This window comes from Megalobrama amblycephala, linkage group LG11 (genome assembly GCF_018812025.1).
Source record: "Megalobrama amblycephala isolate DHTTF-2021 linkage group LG11, ASM1881202v1, whole genome shotgun sequence".
Taxonomy (NCBI): Eukaryota; Metazoa; Chordata; class Actinopteri; order Cypriniformes; family Xenocyprididae; genus Megalobrama; species Megalobrama amblycephala.
Window position 1 is genome coordinate 30,464,310 of NC_063054.1, and position 25,634 is coordinate 30,489,943.

Consider the following 25,634-nt stretch of genomic DNA (forward strand, 5'->3'; position numbering starts at 1 on the left):
TTGACATAAATATATAAGAATCCATCAATATTTCTCCAAATGTGCATGCTTTTAAGCTAAAAGCCTATATGAAATGCCATAGAGGTAACATAATTGTTCAGACACTTTGCATCACAGAAATACATTATATTTTAAAGAATATCATAGAATACCATTATTTTAAATTGTAATAATATTTCACAGTATTGCTGTTTATGATGAGCTGAGACATTATTACAGAGGGTTTTTTTCACAGCCTACCTGACTGAAAGGCCTCATTAATATGCATGTCATTTCAGGTCATTATTATGTGATTCTTTTGTCTTCCCAGGTGTAAATGGCCCATTATTCATGATCATTCACACCTCCATGCATACTGTGTTTCTTGACATAAAGTGTCTTACAAAAACTAAATCAATATATTGTTTTATATGAAGGAGTAGGCAGCATAATTTTTACATAATTCTGAAGCAAAAACTCTAGTCTACAACCTCCAATACCCAAATGTCTTGTGAACACAGATTTAATACTTTTTTTGGCCTTATTTCAGTGACTTAAGTTTTTTGTTTTTTCAATAACCACGCATAAACATTATTCCTTCAAAAATACAAACATGTACATACATGTTCCTCACATATTATTGTAGCCTAGTTTGTGCTGAATACAGTGTAATGACACTTTTGTCATTTATATGTTTATGAACAACTGAAAAAAGCACAAATGTCAGGGCATGCCAAAACTTCCCAAAGCCCCAAATCAGCCTCAGACTCCAGAGGGTTAAAGGTGCTCTAAGTGATCCTAGGTGGAGTAACTTTCTGTTGACGTTCGAAGTGTTGTCAAACAAAACAGAGGCTAGCTACATTTTTAACAATGTCTTTACTACTTTTCTGGACCTTGAATGACGGCAATAACGTTGCTTTCTATGGGGGATAAAAAAAACTTCATCATTAGATTTCATCAAAAATATCTTAAAGGTACCATCGAACGTTTTTTTACAAGATGTAATATAAGTCTAAGGTGTCCCCTGAATGTGTCTGTGAAGTTTCAGCTCAAAATACCCCATAGATTTTTTTTTATATAATTTTTTTAACTGCCTATTTTGGGGCATAATTAGAAATGCGCCGATTCATGCTGCGGGCCCTTTAAATGCTTGCGCTCTCTGCCCCCGGAGCTCGCGCTTGCCTTAAACAGTGGCTAAACAAAGTTTACACAGCTAATATAACCCTCAAAATGGATCTTTACAAAGTGTTCATCATGCATACTGCATGAATGCATCGGATTATGTGAGTATAGTATTTATTTGGATGTTTACATTTGATTCTGAATGAGTTTGAGGTTTTGCTCCATGGCTAAAGCTAACATTACACACTGTTGGAGAGATTTATAAAGAATGAAGTTGTGTTTATGAATTATACAGACTGCAAGTGTTTAAAAAATGAAAATAACGACAGTCTTGTCTCCATGAATACAGTAATAAACGATGGTAACTTTAACCACATTTAACAGTACATTAGCAACATGCTAACGAAACAATTATAAAGACAATTTACAAATATCACTAAAAATATAATGTTATCATGGATCATGTCAGTTATTATCGCTCCATCTGCCATTTTTCGCTATTGTTCTTGCTTGCTTACCTAGTCTGATGATTCAGCTGTGCACATCCAGACGTTAATACTGGCTGCCCTTGTGTAATGCCTTGATCATGAGCTATGCAAATATTGGGGGCGTACACCCCGACTGTACACTGTACGTAACAGTCGGTGTTATGTTGAGATTCGCCTGTTCTTCTGAGGTCTTTTAAACAAATGAGATTTATATAAGAAGGAGGAAACAATGGAGTTTGAGACTCACTGTATGTCATTTCCATGTACTGAACTCGTTATTTAACTATGCCAATATAAATTAAATTTTTAATTCTAGGGCACCTTTAATTTGTGTTTTGAAGATGAACAAAGGAGTTTGGAACGACATGAAGTTGAGTAATTAATGTATTAAAACGATACTGAAACACATTCAAGTCACTATTACATTAATACATTAATACTTATCTTATGCGGGGTTCAGACTACACAATATCAGCCCAATTTTGGCATGATTCATTTGACATATGGTGTCGATGTGATTCGTAAACAACAATGGCCATTGGGATGCAAGAATCGATCGTTTCATCTCGTATAGTGTGTCATTTCAAACGAGGCAAAAAAAAAAAAGAATTTCTTTACAAAAACCCCCCTGAAAAATTGTATCAACCCCAAACTGAACATGTATGTGGCTACTGATAAAAAGACAGCACAAGAGAGAGAAAGATGGAAGCGGTTAATGATCTGAAAGTGTGAGGTCTTGAAGTCAACAATTATTAGCACCTTCTGATGTGAAAGGACAAGCCATATTGGGTCCCTCACATCCTATAACTGGAAAATTTCTACCACTGCCAACACTTGCTATAAGCACAGGGAAAGAGTGCAAAAAGAAAGAGAGGAAATCTGTCAGACGGCTCAGATGAATGAAAAGTGAAGTTTTCAGTCCACTGGGCCTTGCCGATCAGTCGGGGGTCTGACTGAGGTAAGAGAAACCTCACAGAACTCTCAACAAAACTCCACACAACAACAGGCATATTTTTTTTCTATGGTATAAAGAACACAAAACAAAAATTCACTGCCAGAAGTGAAAAGATGAAAACATTCTTTTATCTCAAGTTTTCACCGCCCTCCTCGACTGTTTTCGGTGACTGTTTATCCCAATGAGGGTGATGACAGAAGGGGCCGGGCAGAGAAGACCGCCGAAGGGCTCCAACAGCACTGAGCTTTAGGGAGCATAGCCTTCCTCTCGTGTCAGCACTGACCTGCTACAGTAATGCATACACAGCGTCTTTATCCCCCAGACCTTTTCCAGCACAGAAATAAAATCCACAGAGTCTATTGCTCTGGCAGAAATACCGATTTTTTTGATATCATCTTGGTAATGCCTTTTTTATGTTGTACAAGTAGGACAATGTCAATTCTGAATGTGCTGAATCCCTATTTTAATAAAAATTGAGTGGTGTATCTGTGTGTATGTGCATGCATTGGGTGCATCCATTTGACAAACAACCAAACATGCAGAATGCAAATGATTTTATCTGCATATGGACAAATAAGTCATATGTTTTATGAACAGGCTGCTTTCAATGAAATCTGATTCAACATGTGTCTTTCTATTGTGCCACCTATATTATCGTGGTGGCTATCAGTAATTTAAAGGTGCAGTAAGTGATTTCTGAGACACACTGTTGATATTTGAAATCACCAAAACAAAAACGGCACTACCCAAAGGATCACACCCCTATCTTGATAGCTCCGCCCCCAAAATTCATGAACATTCTATGCTACATAGGCACCTCGCTTACTTCACCTTTTTTGCGCAGTCTGATTGCATGTTGCATATATATATATATATATATATATATATATATATATATATATATATATGCATGCATGCAACATGCAGTCAGACAGCGCAAAAACACCTTTTGAAGTGGATCACAGCTGCCATTTATAAGACCACATGAAACCACAATGTACTTGCATGAAAACACAGACGTTTTAATATTGCAATGAGGTTGCTAAATGATGCAGATGCAGGTTAAAAGATCCATGCTTTTAGTGGATTATATTTAACGATTACATCGCCCGACATGAATGGAAGTGTGGGAAGGAGAGAATTGTCTTATCACACGTGAGTGAACATGTTCTGTGTGTTCTGACCTGCGCTGTGACCACATGATGGGTCTGAGTTCTCATCAAAGGACCCATTTCCAAAGTGTACCTATGTATTTGTCTGTGTCTAATACTCACAAATCATCTCTAGTTATTCTGACGACACAACAGATGCTTTGTATAATACTAAACTATCCAAATAAAGCATCTGTCTAAATAACAACAGATTATCTATATTAATTTAAATGTTTTTTTCTGAATTTGCAGTGGGGGAATGTGTCAGTTTTACATATAAAAATATGTGTAATTAATTCTGATGAATTGTGGCATTGAATAGTCAAATATTTTAATACAATGGCCACAAAATGAATATAATCAGTATATGAATAAAATATTATAAATATAATTAATTGTATTTTAATAAATAATAATGTATTATATAATTAGATATAATATAAATATAATTCTAAACTCCAATTATTTTCATCAGGCACTCAATTTATATGTACATTCACCTTGAGGGGACACCTTGTGTTGAGGAAAACAGCTTATAAATCATACTAAGTGATGTTTTTTTGAAAATCAAAAATGCAGAGAGTTTTCTGTGATGGGTAGGTTAATGGGATAGAATATGATGGATGGATGGATGGATGGATGGATGGACATATGATTATATTGTCAAGTAGCCCTCAATCTGATTAGGCCTATGACATATTCACATTTTTACTAATATGATAGTTTTCAATGAATTTTGTCAAGACCAGACCAGACATTGTGGAAATCTAAAAAGTGTTCTGCAGTGAAGGTTAATATTTGCTGAATTATGGCTGGCTCATTTTATTTCATTTCCTCCTCAAATTGGATATAACAAGCTACTAGATTAGAAGAATGATATTCTACATCCAAAAGGTTAAACTTTCAGGAAATGGGATTCTGAGCAAAAAAAATATATATATATTTTTAGACAGAATAAGCAAATTGGTGTGTTAAATGGTCATTATATGTACAGATTCCTTCCTCAAACACAATAGATACATTAAATCAAGTTTAAAGAGCACATAAACTTATTTAGATGTGGATATTATTCATTTTTGTCTACATTTTTGCCTAAATGGAGGTAGTAATTATGTATGCTGACTCTGACTAACTAATAAAATATACATTCAAAAAGTCTATGGTACTGGCTTTCTACCTTATAGTGGGATAAGGAATTAACACAGTAATAAAGTAACAATTTCACAACAATGCCGCTTAGTGTTTTATAAGCTACTGTAAGCATGCAGTGCCATTTCTCTGTGTTATCAGAGTAAGCAAGCTGTTCCCTTAAGGAAACATTGTTATAGTCCTCACATTCACTATTGCACCTAAGTCCCTGTGCCCTGGGCTTCCACCATCTGCCATGCGGCCTGCGCAAGAATCATATTAACCCCTGGATTATGACACACGCACATCCTCCTCTCATGCCATGATTCAAACATAGAGGTTACAACCGACTTCACATGTCAAGCCACATGGAACTTAAGCACCTGCCGCTATATGACCCCCAACAATCAAATGCTAATGTTGTCAACTGAATGAATTAAAGTCTAAGAGGAACATTATCTCTCAAGACAAGGTGAAATGCAACATTATAGGAAACCAAAACCGAAACACTTGGTGAATTAAAAGAGAATGACCTATTTATGAACCCTTATGGCAACTCAGTCATACTTAAGACTACAACGTGGCCTTCAATCTTGCATAAGCTTCAGTGTGAATATAATGTAATTACGTTACATAACATACAAGAATACATTGCAGTAATGGTTTTGACGCAATATATATGCAGAGGATAAAGCCTAGCTTGTACTACTTTTGTCTCAACTGGCAAATCATAGCTGCTTTATGTATTTCTTAGATTTATTGAATTTCAGTGGCTGCATAATACTCTAATAATACAGAAAATTAGCCAAGAGTCTGCATAGCAGCTTAATTAAATATCCTCACTTAGGGCAACATTTTTCACAGCTAGTTTCATTAGAAAATGTTACTGGTTTTGATAGTTGTATTGCTATGGAATTATAACAATAGATTGAGGAAAATTTCTTCCAAGTACTATTATAGCCATTTTTGATGGTGGCAATGAATACTTATATTTTTATACGGCCCATCTGTATAAATATGTGCATTAAAATCATAAACAGTTGAGTGAATATGTTTCCAAACCCCTTTTGTCTCCTTGCAAAATGTATTAAAATATACAAAATAAACAATTACAGTTAATGTTGTCTTGTGGAATAGCTTTATCGGGGCAGTAAAATAATAACCAAAATGCAATTTTTAGGATTCCTCCATTTTTAATGATCAACATCTTGAAAATTCACTCAAGTGTATATTTAGGGTCATCAAAATCTAATTTTAAAGTATGACAAAAATGCCAACTTTTGTAAAAAGACCAGCAGGTAATTTACAGTCTCCTAAAGTGTAGAACAAAAAGATTGAACAGCCAGTAAGAAAGACAGTAAAGACTGACTTAAACTGCTTCAACAGCTGCAGTAAAGATGATAATTAGATATAAAAAGCTCTGAAGGCCAGCTACTGAACAAGCATTTGTGTGAGAAGCATCAAATGTTTTCGCACAAACGACCTGTTGGAGGTAATTGAATAGCAATGCGATGCTTCTGGAGTTTATTGATACCCATCAGGAGGCTGTGAGACCTAGACTGGGCCCATCTGGAGACTGGGAGGTGTGGATACCAAGTGGAAAGACGGAGGCAATAGAGGCAAGGGATCAAATTGATTGAAATTTGAAATTGTAATTTTCAACATGAGCGCCGCATGAGAAAGGGGCTGACAAAGTACTAATGCACTAACAATACACTTAACTATGAAAAGTAAAAAATGTTCAAAACATAAAAATGAAAAAGCTTCTCTTAAAACTGTAGAGTCAGGATCTTGGGACCTCATTACAGCTCTGCCCAAACCAACTGCATAAAACTTCAGAAACACATTTGCTGTTATGCCAAAACCACACAACAAAATTACTAAAACCTAAAAAGAAAATGGAAAAAAAATCAAATATAATCTAAATGTTATTAATACTATCTCAATTATCCTAAAATAACACTGATTTGACTTTCTTTCTTACTCAAAACACAAAAGAAGTCAAGGACTCAACACTGGACCCTTTTGACTTTGATTTTATGGGCAAAAAATATTTTGAAAGAAAATAAATACAGAAAGAAAGTCAGCTTTAAAACAGCATGAATGTGATTAGATAAGAACAGGTTTTTCATTTTTGGGTGAACTATTCCTTTAACTTTATACTGCATTGTCATTTTCAGTTCTATGGAGCCCCTAAAGTGACATGGTGGTGGAAAAAATATGGGATGGGATGGAAAAAAAAATATATTTCAATGGTTTTGCATTCCCCCGAGAAACTTTGCATTCGCTCACAAAACCTTTGTGTTCCTTCGCAAATCTTTTGTGTTCCCTTGAGAAATTTTGCGTTCGCTTGCATTTAGCGAGTGAATGGAAAGTTTCTCAGGGGAACGCAAACATTTAGCGAGTGAATGCAAAGTTTCTCAGGGAAACGCAAACCATTTTGTGAGCAGACCCAAATTTTCTCAGGGAAATGCAAACATTTGGGTGCGAACGCAAAGTTTCTCAGGGGAACGCAAACATTTTGCGAGTGAACGGAAAGTTTCTCAGGGGAACACAAACATTTAGCGAGTGAATGCAAAGTTTCTCAGGGAAACGCAAACCATTTTGTGAGCGAACCCAAATTTTCTCAGGGAAATGCAAACATTTGGGTGGGAACGCAAAGGTTTTTATGGGAACGCAAAAATTTTGAGAGTGAACGGAAAGTTTCTCAGGGGAACGCAAACATTTTGCGAGTGAACGGAAAGTTTCTCAGGGGAACGCAAACATTTAGCGAGTGAATGCAAAGTTTCTCAGGGAAACGCAAACCATTTTGTGAGCAGACCCAAATTTTCTCAGGGAAATGCAAACATTTGGGAGCGAACGCAAAGTTTCTCAGGGGAACGCAAACATTTTGCGAGTGAACGGAAAGTTTCTCAGGGGAACGCAAACATTTAGCGAGTGAATGCAAAGTTTCTCAGGGAAACGCAAACCATTTTGTGAGCAGACCCAAATTTTCTCAGGGAAATGCAAACATTTGGGAGCGAACGCAAAGTTTTTCAGGGGAACGCAAACATTTTGCGAGTGAACGGAAAGTTTCTCAGGGGAACGCAAACATTTTGCGAGTGAACGGAAAGTTTCTCAGGGGAACGCAAACATTTTGCGAGTGAACGGAAAGTTTCTCAGGGGAACGCAAACATTTAGCGAGTGAATGCAAAGTTTCTCAAGGGAACGCAAACATTTTGCGAGTAAATGCAAAGTTTCTCAGGGAAACGCAAACCATTTTGTGAGCAGACCCAAATTTTCTCTGGTAAATGCAAACATTTGGGAGCGAACGCAAAGTTTTCAGGGGAACGCAAAAATTTTGCGAGTGAACGGAAAGTTTCTCAGGGGAACGCAAACATTTAGCAAGTGAACGGAAAGTTTCTCAGGCGAACGCAAACATTTAGCGAGTGAACGGAAAGTTTCTCAGGGGAACGCAAACATTTTGGGAGTGAACAAAGTTTCTCAGGCGAACGCAAACATTTAGCGAGTGAACGGAAAGTTTCTCAGAGGAACGCAAACATTTAGCGAGTGAACGGAAAGTTTCTCAGGCGAACGCAAACATTTAGCGAGTGAACGGAAAGTTTCTCAGGGGAACGCAAACATTTAGCGAGTGAACGGAAAGTTTCTCAGGGGAACGCAAACATTTTGGGAGTGAACAAAGTTTCTCAGGCGAACGCAAACATTTAGCGAGTGAACGGAAAGTTTCTCAGAGGAACGCAAACATTTAGCGAGTGAACGGAAAGTTTCTCAGGGGAACGCAAACATTTAGCGAGTGAATGCAAAGTTTCTCAAGGGAACGCAAACATTTAGCGAGTGAATGCAAAGTTTCTCAGGCGAACGCAAACATTTAGCGAGTGAACGGAAAGTTTCTCAGAGGAACGCAAACATTTAGCGAGTGAACGGAAAGTTTCTCAGGCGAACGCAAACATTTAGCGAGTGAACGGAAAGTTTCTCAGGGGAACGCAAACATTTAGCGAGTGAACGGAAAGTTTCTCAGAGGAACGCAAACATTTAGCGAGTGAACGGAAAGTTTCTCAGGCGAACGCAAACATTTAGCGAGTGAACGGAAAGTTTCTCAGGGGAATGCAAACATTTAGCGAGTGAACGGAAAGTTTCTCAGGGGAACGCAAACATTTAGAGAGTGAATGGAAAGTTTCTCAATGAAACGCAAACCATTTTGCGAGAGAACGCAAAGTTTCTCAGGGGAACACAAACATTTTGTGAGCACACCCAAAGTTTCTTAGGGAAACGCAAATCATTTTGCGAGTGAACAGAAAGTTTATCAGGGGAACACAAACATCTTGGTGAAATGCAAACATTTTGCGAGTGAACGCAAAGTTTCTTGGGGAAATGCAAGCATTTTGTGAGCAAATGCAAAGTTTCTTGGGAGAACGCAAAACGCAAGAGAAGCATTAACAATTTAAATTGCAAATCAAGAATGAGGTATAAATGTGCTTAGCAGTCCAAAGCACTAAGAATTGTAATGTGACAGAAATATCATAAATTACAAAATCCTCTGCACACTTTTTTGATGACACATCATTTCCTCGTGCTTCGCACGTCCTTTAAAAGCAATGACCCAGGTGTCCATGTTTAATGATAGTCTGACAGGTACATCAATACTCAGCCAAAGCATTGTAATCTCATTTATGTGGCGCAGCCCGAGCTCCCTAAGGATGAATGAACTTCAGTGTGCATGCGCAAGAACAGCAATCATAAACCAACAGATCTGCCTGAGGCAGTGACTGAGTTAAATCATTTTATAGATTATGGAATATGAATGGTTGCACACACTTAAGTTTCAATATGTATTTCGTCACTCACTTTGTATAACGGTTAGGCAACAAGCACAGATCAAGGACTGCCAGAACATTGCTTTTTACAAGACAATATAATCAACAACCTTTCACAGGATAGAGGCTTTGAGTACATGAAAATATTATATTTCTTCAATCTTCCAAGCAATCACTTGTAGCGAACCAGTCATTACACTAACAAATTATTCAAGACAGATTCACTAATGAATCATTCTGTCCATTCTGTGAATCAGTTTGACCATTCATTACAAATCAAGCAACACAAAAGAGCAACTGGCTCATGATAAAAAAAATGAACTTTACACAGAATAGCAGCTTTTGGGTAAGTGAAGATATTTTATTTGATTCATCAAAAATTCTAGACTTCAAAGCAGACACTTACGGAAATCAAGTCATTATCAAGAAAAGATTCAAGTCAGATTCGCTAATGAATCACACTATTATTTAAACTGCTTTGACCAATTCATTAAAATAATTTAAAAAAAACTCAAAAGAACAACTGGCTCACAAATCGAACATCACTATCAAGCATGTTTAACTCTACACATCATCAATATCTAGCTGATAAGGTATTTTAGAGAAAAATGCATATTCACTATAGGAATTGCAATACCTTTTCCAGCGCTGCAAAACTCAACTCTGATATTTCCAGGTTGTCCGTGACCGTGGGAACCCTGACTGGATCTAATACCTGAAAATTAATAGCTGACGCAGGCTTGGGAAACATGCCATTCCCATTTCTCAGTCAGGGCTAAGAGGATCATACAAAACAGCAGGTGTTGATAATATTCACAGATTAAACCACAGATATAACATACAAATGATAATGTAAATGACAGTATCAGGATGATCTGCCGCCAACCCTATACCAAAAAAGCCAAACTCGAATATTGAAAGGCATGCTTACCGTATATAGATTCTTACTACACCAGCAGAGAAAGTATGCTTAAGCTATAGATCTTTCAATTTAATCAATATTTCCACTGCGACCAATCTGAGGATGGAGGATGATCAGTGTTGTAGAGACCAGAATTATTAGCACTGAATTAAAAACAACTATGGTATGATGGTATTAAGCATACAAAAATCAACTTTAAGCAAGTTTTAACCCAAGAATGCATGTCCCAAAACCCCTACTTGAATGCATAAAGGAGGTCAAAATAAGCCGTACTGGATTATGCATAATTAAAATATTAAAGAATGTATATGCATAAATATTTCAATCATGTTAATTTGTTTACTTTCCATGTACATGTACAATAAAAAGAATATTCAACTAATGTGTGATTATGTCAAATACAAACGTGCCTAGAAGGCTTTGCAGATTATGTGGATATGATCCTTACAGACAGGACCAGCACATCTCTCACCAGACGGCTTTTGGGCAGATTTTGCTCTGCTTCCTTTTGAGGGAGCGAGACCAATGAAATGGGAATTATCTGAAAAATAACAAAACAAAAACTCTGCACACTCTAGGACGGGCTTCTCTTTTCCAATCTCATGAGATGCACCCAGGGTTGCTTTATAAGCAGTATTTAAGGAGTTCACATGCTGCATACTTGTTGGATGCTTTTCCTGCACGGCCCTGCCTATAGGAAAAATATATGTTTGTCTTTTTAAAACTAATTTCTAAAAAAGCATTTAAGGCTTAAAAAAGTTTTTGGGATGGTGTGAAATGGTTTCCAACCTTTTGACTATATACTTTTTTAATATTAAAAAATATTTGAGTAAATAAATTGTTCCTTTTATAAAGGCTAGTAGTAATATAAAACTCCTTTATAACATAAAACATTAATTTGACAGACATAAACAACATTTGAGTAGTAATAACTGTCATTTCAAGGAATTAAATATGATTACTGATATTAAATATTAATTGATATATTTTCTGAACCTGTAGCAACTATAAGTTAGAACTATAATGATTTTGGTGAGACTCTCATTCTACAGTTTTGAGAAATAAATGGAATATCTAGAAATCAAATGTGTTTCTTAATAAAATATTTCACCATATCTGGACATTTTGAGCCCATTTATGCATTCTAGGGTTAATCCGGACTGAAGGCCAAGCCTGTTGTCATTTGGATGGGGGTCTCCGGCACTTTCAATGCGCATCGCTCAACCTGCGAACAACACACATGGCATTACGCATCCCCAAAACGCGCACAAAATTACCTTGGTCAGCTGTGCTATCTTCTTGCTCATCTTCAGGTGGAGGTCCTGCGTGTATTCGAGGGTTAAACCGGACGGGAAGGACGTGCTGGTGGATGTTGAAGTGGAGGTGCTGTTGTATTTCCCCGTCGAAGCGCTGCCAGCGGGGTTGTAGTAATGCTGCCAGCCCGCTCCAGTCGCCATCTTCACGATATTATATTACTATGGCTGTAATATAAAGACTGTAATGGCAAATGGCAAAGGCAGATGATCCTTCGATCCAGATAAAGCAAAAAAATAGAGTGACAATGAAGGCGTTAATCCACAAGAGTCATTATTTCATCCGGATTAAAATCATCTGCTCCTATTGTAGTCTGTTAGAAATAAACGAAAGCGTTGAGATGAGAGACAGATTAACCACACATTTCGTCGGTTTCCTTGCTTCTTGTGAATTGGCAGTACATTTAACTGGAGGAATACATCAAATGTTTTGGATTCCTGACAGGTGCGTCGCGTTTAATAGGCAGACGGCGCGTCTGAAACGAGTCCGATCGCCGCTCGTCTGTAGGATGCAAGAGCCGGTGCAGGTGCGATCCAGGTTCGAGGCATTTCTGTCGGATCCCGTGAGTGTGTCTGTGCGAGCGGTTGCTGCACTGAGTCTGTTACCATGGATCATCTCAACAGTTTACATTATGCCAGTGACGTCAGTTCCGTTGGTCACGGTTTTCTTTGATCTCCGCCTCCTGTCTCTCCTCCACTCTGCTCTTTCCTCTTTTGGATGTGATGTAATGCAAAAGTCGCTGGGAAAAAAGTGATTTTGAAGATGCCCGGGTAGGTGGACAGGAGCTAAAAATAAAACATAATTCTATTTTTGTTTCTGAAAATTCGTGTTTGAAAATAGGTTTGCTTTAGGCGCATGTAAACTCTTGGTTTCCCTTATTCGATTTTTTTCCCGCTAAAATCCAGTTAATATTTCTCAAGGTTTGTTTTTGAGTAATTTTCTGTCATAACTTTGCTACGAAAAAACACACATCGACCTTTTGTGACAACATGCCCCAATTGCATATGGAATGTGTCTAGCTTTATAAGCTTTTCAGCAACATTTAAACAGTAAACGGTTAGGCTATGCAACACAAGAAATTATGAAAACCAGTTCAACCACATCAATATTAAACAATTAAAGGGTTAGTTCACCCAAAAATCAAAATTCTGTCATTAATTACTCACCCTCATGCCGTTGCACACACGTAAGACCTCATCTTTGGAACACAAATTAAGATGATTTTTGATGAAATCTGAGAGGTATATGACAGCAATACAGTGCCTCAGGGATGACGCATTTTTGTAGGCAAAACCCGAAAGCGAGTTAGCATTTTAGGACTTCCGGTTCCAACGCCATAAAGTCTATATGAGTTTTTGCTAAATCGCTTGAAAAAAGGTCTGTGGTTAACAAGTCTCTAAATACTTTCACGTTTTGATCTATGACATAAAACACACCAGTTATAACCAAATACTATAGAATAACACTTTGTTATAACCCACTTGTGATTTTTTTAAACTTTTACTGTGTCTTAAAATCGGCGGTTGCTAACAAATTGCTAAAAGGGACTACTTCCTTTGATGGGGACTTTAGACATCATCATTAAAAACGGGACATTTGGACAGCATTTCTCATGAAAAAGTGGATAAGTATTCATAACAGCACAGATCATAATCAGCGAGCATGTTTTTAAATAAAGTTGTTTTTTAAATAAAGTTTGAGGAAGTTTGGTGGTGGTGACGTTGTTCTGCGACCATGGTGTGCTGTAGTCCGTTTATAGCCTACTGTTAGCTTTTTATAGCTGACGACTTTATTTAGGCTTCAAAATCTATTAATGTTGTGTTAACTTGTAAAGATTATCTTGATAGACAAAACGTGTAAGTGTCATAACCCTTTGTTAAACACAGAGCTTATTTTCTGCGATTTTCCAAAAGTCTATGGGAAAAATGCATAGGCTTTCAACCGAGGGAACCCGTGCGCCGCTAATTTCCGGGTTGGCCTACAAAAACACGTCATCCCTGGGGTACTCTATTTAACCTCCACTTTCAAGGTCCGGAAACAAAACAAAAATAACGACTTTATTCAACAATATCTTCTCTTCTGTGTCATTCTCATACGTTGTTTACGATCAGCGCTTCCAGGTTCTATGTCAGAACGCCGACTCATTATTGGCTGGCTCCTGCTCACGTGAACAGCCTCTGCCATACTGAGCCCGCATTCTGACTCATTTGAAATAATAATATTAATAGACCTTTTTCACAGACTACACATTTCCAAAGTTATCATCATTGTAAATCTAGTAGTTTCATATATTTTTTAATTTAATGCACATTTATAACATTATATATTGTGTTATATTACAGTAAATGACCAAAAACAAATGAACATTGCTGCGAGGGACAACAGTGAGGGAGTGATGGCAAATTTGACATCAATCTCTCTATATTTTTCCCCCTTTTTATAAAGCTGTTGAAACTCTATTATGGATTTTTTTTTTTTGCTATTGAAGAAAATGGAGATACAAAAATTATATTTGTTGTCATCTCCCGTTCACTGCTAGGCCTACAGAACCAGGGGCCCCCCAAAATTTCCACCCAGCCCCCCAAAAATTTGTGAGTAATCTGTACACTAATTCATAATCGTATTCATTTTATAATAAATCCAAAAGCAAAACACAAGAAAAGAACTATAAAGGGTGTGGAAATGGCAAATGAGCTAATGAGTGGTCCTCTGCAGCCATCTGCTGGTTATAGTTGTAATTTGATGTCATTTTCATGTTAAAAGTGTTTGTTTTCCACCAGGTGACAGAAATCCTCCACTAAAGCATGGTACATTTTCCATGCTATCTCCATGAATGAAAATGAGAAATGTAGATATTCTTTAAAGTTAATTTTATTGCACAAATGTAGAGTAAAAAAAGTGTTTAAAACATTTCTTGGGTTGAAAAAAAAAACCATATGGCCAATCTAGACATTCTACAGTAATATGAGGTTTGTCTATATTTTTAAAGAATATTAATGAATATTAGCTGGTAATTTGAAATGATTAGAAATTTAAAACTGCAGTCCGCAACTTTCTTTTGTTAAAAATTATCCAAAATCAACTTTTGAACAAATACATAACCAGCCAGTGTTCAAAACTATCTAATTATCTTATCTAGATTCACAACAGTAAGCTTGTAATAATGTTTAATAATTTCCACGGGAAATTTGAGCATGCAGCAGTTCCTCTGTGCGTCATTACGTCACGTCCGTAAACAAAGGAAGGAGTCATGTGAGGATGCTGCCGGTAGCGGCACATTTATAGCCTTTCCTCACAGCATCTGAAATAATTAAACTAATAATTTTGATGGTGGATTGTAATCCAGAAAGATCCAAATGACAGTCATCAGTGACAACTGGAGATTCACCCGTAGTCAAAAAGCAAAAGACTTCGGACTGTGGAGTGGCTACAGAAATTGAAATCTACAGGTAACGCTAATACACACTAAATACACAGTCACGCAATGCTGATGTTGTTAACATTAACAATTTGAGAACAATATAACAGTAATAATAATTTTTCACGGTTTGACGTGATCCGAGCTAAGCGATCGTTAGATTTAATCATCATTGGCAGCGCGATTTATTGTAGGCCTAATGTTTTTTTCCTCAGTTGGTCAAAACAAAAGTGGCAGACATGTTACTTACTTGTTCAGTTGATATTTTCCAGTGAAAATTCTTATATTGGTCATACTTTCAAGACGTAGAATCTGTGATTCTGAAGTTCAGTATCCACACCGGTGCGGTGACTGACAGCAAGCATTAGATTCATCCGCGCTGACGAGCTGTGCCGAGGCAAAGCACGTACAGATAACTGTTCCGCATATGACTGCAATCGCATGTTTTAAACAGAGATGGCGACAAAGAGGAAAAATTGCGGACAGCAGCTTTAATCAATAGGCCTATTCAGGGATTAACTTGATAGTGTAGAATCTACTGTATTGTTCATGCCTACCTTAGTAAACAAACATTATTAAATTAATATTTAATATTAATATAAATATTTATAAATTTAATATTGAAATCCCAGAATCGCCCCTGATGACGACTTCTGCTTCTGAGATCCCTGGAAATGTGGAAATGTGAAATCTGTTCATGCATTCCTTCATAATCCAATGTGGACTGCACCTATTAAAAATATATATTTTAGAATACTGTGCTGGATATTAAAAATGTCTGCATGCATCCTTGAGGCATCTGAAATTCATGAGCCAATGATTATGCTTTGAAAATTAAAATACATGTGGGCCTGTAGTAGAACACAGTATGCTGTAGTAGTGGGTAATAATTTGATTTTCTATAAGGATATTTTGCAGCACACAGAAACAAATATTGTAAGCATTTTTCAACATGCAAACAGTGGCATGAGTGCCATTTTAAGACATTTCATATTTCAAAAGATATTGCACAGGGACTGCAAAGTTTGTAGAAATATGAAGGCCGCACAACCTATTTCATCATTCTCTGCCACTTTCTCCTCTGGTTATGGTTGAGGTGGCTGAAAAAATATGGTCCAAGGAATGAATCACCTGGGAGAGCAGGTACTGTCACAAAAGACAAGTGATAAATGGACTGCTATTGTTATTCTCCAAATAGCCTTGCATGGCACAGCCCATGGCGAGGGCTGCATTTCATCACACATAATACCACTGCATTGTTTTGGTTGTGTTGTTGGTGTTGATTATGCATTTACTGGAGTTAGCTAGTCTCACAGGAGGCCAAGATTATCATTTAGAATGCTAAATGAACCAATCTCAAAGGCAACACAAAAGTTTTGCATTTGTAGATAGTAAACTATCATGTGCAAAATCTCTCTAGAAATAAGTGTGTTTTTTTTTTCTTTTTAAAAAAAGGATTACCCAGTTTTTTTCTTTATTATTTATTTATTTATTTATTTATTTATTTTACACTTTATGCAAATGCTTGGCAAAAAAAAAAAAAAAGCAAATGGAAATGCTCTTATAGTCCAACTTCCTCCAGGGCTCAATTAAATATGACTGACTGCACATCGCTGGCAAAAAACGTCGCCTTGCCACACTTTAGTTTCTCTTTTGCATTGAGATAGGAACCACACTGAGAAATGCATAATCTAAAAGAAAATGAGAAATGCAAAAGTAATACACTGCAAATTAGAACTAGTACACAAAGAAAAAAAATGTTACAGTTCATGAAGCACAGAGCTTATTTGACTGCCGACTGCTGGATGCAAATATGAATAATTAATCATTAAAGGGATTCCCATAAATCACTGTTACACAGGCCTACATTTTTTTGCTACAAAATTTCAAAAAAAAATTTCTTTTTAATACCATGCAACGATGAATTGTTCACAATTAGACCAGCCACGTTCAGTCTGTATGAGATTTCAAAAAAAAAAAAAAATGTAGGCTGTATTTATGTAATTATATAGTGCCTTAAAATGTTAAAGACACAATATGTAATTTTTGCATTAAAATATCCAAAAACCAGTGTTATATATTTTGGTCAGCTGTGTACTTGTTTCTAACAATGTTTGCAATTTTAACCAGTGTAATGGTCCGCAAGGGCGTAATTTCCACTGGGGACAGGGGGGACATGTCCCCCCACTTTTCAAAATCCCGTTTGCACTGGAGCGATTGCACAACACACGCCTCACGAGCAGCGGAACTTTTATTATGACACAGTCGCTGCTTCCGCTTTTCCGGTCATGAGTATGAGGTAACGCAGCTCTATTTATTATATTAGATACATTTGAGTGTGTTGAAAATTATGTTATAACATTACTCTGTGCGTTCGCATGCTTTAGAATATCATATTAAATGCTGGATGGCTTGTGTTGATAAATGGCATGCAATTAATTTTAAAACGTATTGTATGATGGAGAAAATGCTGTATTACTGTTACTAAAAATAAAGCTGCATCTGATTATGCTATGTTAGCTACTTGACAAAATAGTGTTTTTCTCTGAGTCATGGTAAAGTGTGGTACTCACAAAAAATAAAGAAAATTAGATTTAAACAATAAGACTAAACGTGTTGAGCTATATAACAATGATTTTCTGTCTATAAACGTAACCAAACAGTTGTTCCCTTGTCTATTAAAACATGTAATATTTTAAAGCGTCTTTGGTGTTTCCGTGGTTTCTTCAAAATAAAACTGTAAACCGAGGGTAATGCGGGTATGACGCAATTGGTTAAATAATAATGCAATTTTCTCACGATTTACAAATAGTTGCAAAATATGGGATATTGTAAGTACTCAAGTGAACAAAATATATAACACTGGCCTAGTGGTTTTTGGATATTTTACTGCAAAATTCTTACATATTGCACCTTTAACATGCATTTGGCTGCCTACCAACATGTACGGAAACTCTGTAAAAAAAACATTTCAAATGTACACACTTCTGCGCTGAACACCGCAGTGAGTTTAACAACACTTGCAATGCGGATCACAGTTCATTTCACGTTTTTATGGATATTTCATATTCTCTTCAGCATCTGTAAATGAAGAAATTAAAACGTAAATATTAATATTTAAATTTTAACGCTGTACTATAACATTAAATCAATATTTTGTATTAAATACTTGATTTCTGCCATATCAAAATTTTGATTAAGGTTAAGTTTACAGTAGGCTACTTCACTGGCGATACCATTAGGATACTATTAGCCTTAGTTGTCATGGACCTCAAAATATGATGATCCTCATGTGAGAGACCAACATTCTAAAATTTAAAAGGCAGTTATATACACTGCCCAGCCAAAAATAAATAAATAAATCACTCTTTGGATTTAAATAGAAACATGCTTTAGAGTCTATGAGTGGATCATTATTGCAGTGATTATGTGTCAGCATGTTATATGTTTGGCAACAGTTCTTTTAACCCTAATTGATGGAGTGTGTAGCTTTTCATTTCTTAAACAACCAAGGAAGACACATCATAACCATATTCCAGGATGACAATGCTGGGGCCAATTCATCAGGCTCAAATTGTGAAAGAATTAGGAAGGCGCATGAAGAATCTTTTTCACTCATGAATTGGCACCTCTGAATCCAGACCTTAAATTCATTGAAAGTCTTTGGGATGTGCTGGAGTAGACTTTACAGAGTGCTCAGCTCTTGCATTTTCAATACTTAAGATTTTGACCAAAAATTGATGCCCCTCTTGATGGATATAAAATCACAATGTTTATTTCCATCAAGAGGTGCATCAATTTTTGGTCAAGATTTTGGTCTCCAGCATATCCCAAAGACTTTTAGTGAATTTAAGGCCTGGACTCAGAAGTGCCAATTCATGTGTTACATTATTATATATTTTTTTTCTACTCACTATAGTACTGCACTATATTATTTATTAAATCAAATGTATATTATTTTTATTTAATACAGATTATTTATTTTTTAACATTTCTCTAAACTTTTCCACAGACTCCCTTGCAGCTCCCCTGAAGGCCACCGGAGCATAGTTTGAAAACCCAATATAGAAACACTGATTATATGGTAACTGAAAATGGCGCTACATTCACATCACACTGCAGACTTGTATAATAACCCTGACCTATTGTTGGTATGTTGATTCCGTAATGGATTTCTTTCTTAGCAGAATATAGTGTCACTAAATACTGATCTGTTCACAAATAATAACAAGATTTTTCTTTTAAAATGTCCATTTTATAATACAAATTAGTTTTTAAAGCACAGTCCTTGGTACAGAGGACATTGCATTCAGCTGAGTTGGGTTGCTTGGCAATGACTTGCTAAAGCTCTTAGTCTGTCTATGAAAGATTCAGAGCTTGGTTTCAATAAAAGCTGTTTTTGGACTAACAAGGAAGTTCTGAAACTTACAGGATGTTTTTATAGTACAATGACGTATTACATGTCAAAAGATCAAGGAAAATTTTATTTCTTAATTCATGACCCCTTTAATGAAATCTAAGTGATTTCTGTCCCTCCTTTGACAGTCCAAGCAACTACCACTTTGTCGCTTCAGAAAGTTCATAAAGAGATCATAAAAACGAAAGACTTACAGTACAGTCCAAAAGTTTGGAACCACTAAGATTTTTAATGTTTTTAAAAGAAGTTTCGTCTGCTCACCAAGGCTACATTTATTTAATTAAAAATACAGTAAAAAACAGTAATATTGTGAAATATTATTACAATTTAAAATAACTGTTTTCTATTTGAATATATTTGACAAAGTAATTTATTCCTGTGATGGCAAAGCTGAATTTTCAGCATCGTTACTCCAGTCTTCAGTGTCACATGATCCTTCAGAAATCATTCTAATATGCTGATCTGCTGCTCAAGAAACATTTAATGTGTACAATTGTACAAAATATTTGTGTACAATATTTTTTTTTCAGGATTATTTGATGAATAGAAAGTTCAAAAGAACAGTGTTTATCTGAAATCTAATCTTTTGTAACATTATAAATGTCTTTACTGCCACTTTTGATTGATTTAATGCATCCTTGCTGAATAAAAGTATTCATTTCTTTAATTTCTTTTCAAAAAAATAAAAATTCTTACTAACCCCAAACTTTTGAACGGTAGTGTATAATGCTACAGAAGCTTTGTATTTCAGATAAATGCTGTTCTTTTGAACTTTCTATTCATCAAGGAATCCTGAAAAAAAAAAAGTACACAACTGTTTTCAACATTGAAAATAATCATAAATGTTTATTGAGCAGCAAATCAGCATATTAGAATGATTTCTGAAGGATCATGTGACACTGAAGACTGGAGTAACGATGCTGAAAATTCAGCTTTGCATCACAGGAATAAATTACTTTGTCAAATATATTTAAATAGTACACAGTTATTTTAAATTGTAATAATATTTCACAATATTACTGTTTTTTACTGTATTTTTAATTAAATAAATGTAGCCTTGGTGAGCAGATGAAACTTCTTTTAAAAACATTAAAAATCTTAGTGGTTCCAAACTTTTGGACTGTACTGTATGTGTTTGGAGCGACATGAGGGTGAGTAAATTATGTTTTTTTTTTTTGTGTGTGTGTGAACTAACCCTTTAAAGATTTTAGTTTAAAATTCTACACTTACAACTAGCAACAATCTATTCTATTTAGCTACTGCAGCTTGCCCTGTAATGAAGCTTAGAAAAACATGATCCTATGAAATGTGCTGTTGCCTATATATAAGCATTTGTTCATTTTACAGTAATAATGCTGTGAAAACTACAAACATTTGTTACAGTGAACTCTTAAAGGGACTGTATTAACATTATCATTGCCTGAAGTCTACTTATAATATTGGCCAAGTTTTCTTGCACTAAAAAGCTGCATGTGTTTCTATTGCCTTTAAGAAAATTGATTATAGGCTCTATTTTTCCTAGTTAGAGAGGCTGCGAAAATATTGGAAGCAGTTAACCTCATCTACCGTCATCTTCTCCACCTGCTGCTATGCTGCTCATGTTCTCATGCTGAGTACCATGAGGCTTATCAGACCCTGCACACTCCTGTGATCATGCAGAGTGGCTATTTCTGTGTCATCTGCAAAGCTGCATGAGAAGAAAATTATACATACAAGTACCAGACAAGCAGGATTCTTGAAGTCCTGTCAGGGCAGGTTATACCCTTCAGTTGTGGCATGCATTTCTCACTCAGGTGGTCTGTGAAGTGGATTTCCTCAGATGCATACTCATCCCAATGCTCATCAAGGTTTAGTGAAGGACTAAAGTGAATCAGTACTGGATATGTTGTCGGCTATTAATAAATGCACTAAGCTAAAAGTAGTACAGCAGCAAGTTAGTATAATTGTAAAAATGTCCCCCTTCAGGTCATGGTACACATGTCTGTTTGTTGTAAAATCTTTACAGATTTGTATAAAGTAAATGTAAGAATATCTTTTATATTGTTAGTAATATTTCAAAATGAACACTTGCTTGACAAAACGAACACTTAATGTTTATTTGTATATTTCTAAATCACCATTATTGCATTGAATTATATGTTTTTCTCCACACCATAAAAACTACACATCTTTGATAATAAAAGTAAGCATTTAAATCATCTTACTAAGCCATTATGGGAGATATAGAGTGACAGCTGATATTTATATGAATTTGATTTAAGTAGTCTACTGTGCACATTGATTTAAATTAATATATATTCAAATTTCAACTTACTTCTTGCCCATAAAAATATCAGCAGCTGCATCAAATTTTGCAGTTTGAGCCTTGAAATAAAACTGACTTTTTTATTTAAGCCATTAAAGTCTGATGTGACACAAAAAAACCCCAAACTTACTTTGAATAAAGGTTCAATAAACCATTCCATTAAAAAAAATCAGATTTTTCTGACTATTATTTCATATGTCAGGCTTTAAGTTGCTTTTGCTTGCTAACTTTCTGCTCCCTGACGACTTGCAATGATTATTTTTCCATTTCTTTCAACACATGGATTACATTTCTGCACCACTAAACATGCAAAAGATTTATTTGCAATAGGAAATATTAGTGTTTATTGTAAAGTAGCTTTTGAATACTTTTAGAATCACATGATTCCATGTTTTGTTGGGCTTTAGGATTTATAAAAGTCAAACAGCAGAAGAGAGAGGGGTTAGTCTCATGAGAAGCATAAGCTGTATATTTTATAATGCTGATTTAGAGTACACATCATGCATGATGTCAGTGCTGTCAGTGCACAGTGGGGTGCAGCATTTCTCTCTTTATCCTTAAGTAATTCAGTCTCTGTGCTGTTTTGCGTAAGGAGACAAATGTGGTAAAAGAAATCCAGCATGAAGTCCAATTTCAGCTGGAATCTTGCAATTCTACAAACACATGAACATGTTGGATAAACAACTGTTGATTCATTATTATATACAGTGGGTACGGAAAGTATTCAGACCCCCTTAAATTTTCTACTCTTTGTTATATTGCAGCCATTTGTAAAATCATTTAAGTTCTTTTTTTTTCCTCATTAATGTACACACAGCACCCCATATTGACAGAAAAACACAGAATTGTTGACATTTTTGCAGATTTATTAAAAACGAAAAACTGAAATATCACATGGTCCTAAGTATTCAGACCCTTTGCTGTGACACTCATATATTTAACTCAGGTGCTGTCCATTTCTTCTGATCATCCTTGAGATGGTTCTACACCTTCATTTGAGTCCAGCTGTGTTTGATTATATTGATTGGACTTGATTAGGAAAGCCACACACCTGTCTATATAAGACCTTACAGCTCACAGTGCATGTCAGAGCAAATGAGAATCATGAGGTCAAAGGAACTGCCTGAAGAGCTCAGAGACAGAATTGTGGCAAGGCACAGATCTGGCCAAGGTTACAAAAAAATTTCTGCTGCACTTAAGGTTCCTAAGAGCACAGTGGCCTCCATAATCCTTAAATGTAAGACATTTGGGATGACCAGAACCCTTCCTAGAGCTGGCCGTCCGGCCAAACTGAGCTATCGGGGAAAAAGAACAGTGGTGAGAGAGGTAAAGAAGAATCCAAAGATCACTGTGGCTGAGCTTCAGAGATACAGTCGGGAGATGGGAGAAAGTTGTAGAAAGTCAACCATCACTGCAGCCCTCCACCATTTGGGGCTTTATGCAGAGTGGCCAGACGGAAGCCTCTCCTCCTGTGCAAGACACATGAAAGCCCGCATGGAGTTTGCTAAGATGGTGAGAAATAAGATTCTCTGGTCTGATGAGACCAAGATAGAACTTTTTGGCCTTAATTCTAAGCGGTATGTGTGGAGAAAACCAGGAACTGCTCATCACCTGTCCAATGCAGTCCCAACAGTGAAATATGGTGGTGGCAGCATCATGCTGTGGGGGTGTTTTTCAGCTGCAGGGACAGGACGACTGGTTGCAATCGAGGGAAAGATGAATGCGGCCAAGTACAGGGATATCCTGAACAAAAACCTTCTCCAGAGTGCTCAGGACCTCAGACTGGGCCGGAGGTTTACCTTCCAACAAGACAGTGACCCTAAGCACACAGCTAAAATAACGAAGGAGTGGCTTCACAACAACTCCGTGACTGTTCTTGAATGGCCCAGCCAGAGCCCTGACTTAAACCCAATTGAACATCTCTGGAGAGACCTAAAAATGGCTGTCCACCAACGTTTACCATCCAACCTGACAGAACTGGAGAGGATCTGCAAGGAGGAATGGCAGAGGATCCCCAAATCCAGGTGTGAAAAACTTGTTGCATCTTTCCCAAAAAGACTCATGGCTGTATTAGATCAAAAGGGTGCTTCTACTAAATACTGAGCAAAGGGTCTGAATGCTTAGGACCATGTGATATTTCAGTTGTTCTTTTTTAATAAATCTGCAAAAATGTCAACAATTCTGTGTTTTTCTGTCAATATGGGGTGCTGTGTGTACATTAATGAGGAAAAAAATGAACTTAAATGATTTTAGCAAATGGCTGCAATATAACAAAGAGTGAAAAATTTAAGGGGGTCTGAATACTTTCCGTACCCATTGTATATATAGTTATGCCGCTTAAATGATTATACTTACACTCTAAAAAATAAAGGTTCTTTATTAGCATCGATGGTTCCATGAAGAACCTTTAACATGGAACCTTTCCATTGGACAAAAGGTTCTTTATAGTGCATGGAAAAAGGTTCTTTAGATTATAAAAATGGTCTTCACACTGGTTCCTTATAGAACCGTTAGGTAAAAGGTTCTCTTAAGAACCTTTCTAAGTAAGTTGAGTAAAAACCTTTATTTTTAAGAGTTTATATACACTTACTGGGCACAGAATTTGGTGTAAACAACATGAAAGCACGGATCCATCCAATGGTTCATGTTGGTGGTGGTGTAATGGTGTGAGGGATATTTTCTTGGCAAACTTTGGGCCCCTATACCAACTGAGCATTGTTTAAATGCCACAGCCTACCTGAGTATTGTTGTTGACCATGTCCATCCCTTTATGACCACATTGTATCCATCTTCTGATGGCTACTTCTTGCAGGATAACACGCCATGTCACAAATATCACATCATCTCAAACTGGTTTCTTGAACATGACAGTCAACAGATCTCAATCCAACAGAGCACTTTTGGGATGTGGTGGAACGGGAGATTCGCTTTAAGTATGTGCAGCCGACAAATCATGTCAATGTGGACCAAAATCTCTGAGGAAGAGATTTCCAGCACCTTGTTGAATCTATGCCATGAAGAATTAAGGCAGCTCTAAAGGCAAAAGAGGGTCCAACCTGGTACTATCAAGATGTACCTAATAAAGTGGCCAGTGAGCGTATACAAAAATAAAATGCAAATTTAATAATACAGTAAACAAAAGGTGATTGGCTACAAGGGTAAAGACTTTTATATTCCTTCACATAGATGCACAGACATGCACTGGTTGGATTAAGTCATACATATTCATGTTTCATTTGCACTTGCGGTTCTGGCCACGTGATTCCTCTTGGCACGGCATCAAACAGTGGGGTGATGGGGTGACAGGCTCTCTTCTGCTTAAAGGCAAGTGTCGGAGCTTTGCTCTGCATTCCAATGTAACTCTGATGAGTCTCCAGAGACACAAAGCATTAAGTCAGCATCTAAGAACTACAAAATAAGAAACAAATTTGAAAAACGCAAACTTTATTTTCAAAGAAAGTGTTTTGCCAGTATTTTAAGTTCAAAGAGGTTTGTGCTGTTAGAGAAATCTGTTTATGTTGGCCAATTATGAATGGAATACTAAAGAGACCTTTTCACTGTGCAGTACATGGTCTTATTCCCATAATATGTGTTAGATAAATATTAAACACATAATATTAA

The 25,634-nt window shown here is 36.4% G+C and overlaps 1 protein-coding gene and 1 long non-coding RNA gene across 2 annotated transcripts in view; one reads left to right on the plus strand and one right to left on the minus strand.

Moving 5' to 3' along the window:
* Nucleotides 1-12,577, minus strand: part of LOC125278313 (protein FAM184A-like) — a 37,246-nt gene extending 24,669 nt beyond the window's left edge. The window contains exon 1 of the mRNA XM_048207393.1: nt 11,837-12,577. Within this exon, the coding sequence (XP_048063350.1) occupies nt 11,837-12,016 (180 nt within the window). The 5' untranslated portion in view covers nt 12,017-12,577. The remainder of the gene's footprint in view (nt 1-11,836) is intronic.
* LOC125278314 lies at nt 12,533-22,159 on the plus strand. The gene is made up of 4 exons (XR_007187088.1): nt 12,533-12,643; nt 14,413-14,464; nt 19,304-19,375; nt 21,231-22,159. It is a non-coding gene; the product is annotated as an uncharacterized LOC125278314 (long non-coding RNA).
* The last annotated feature ends 3,475 nt before the right edge of the window (nt 22,160-25,634 follow it).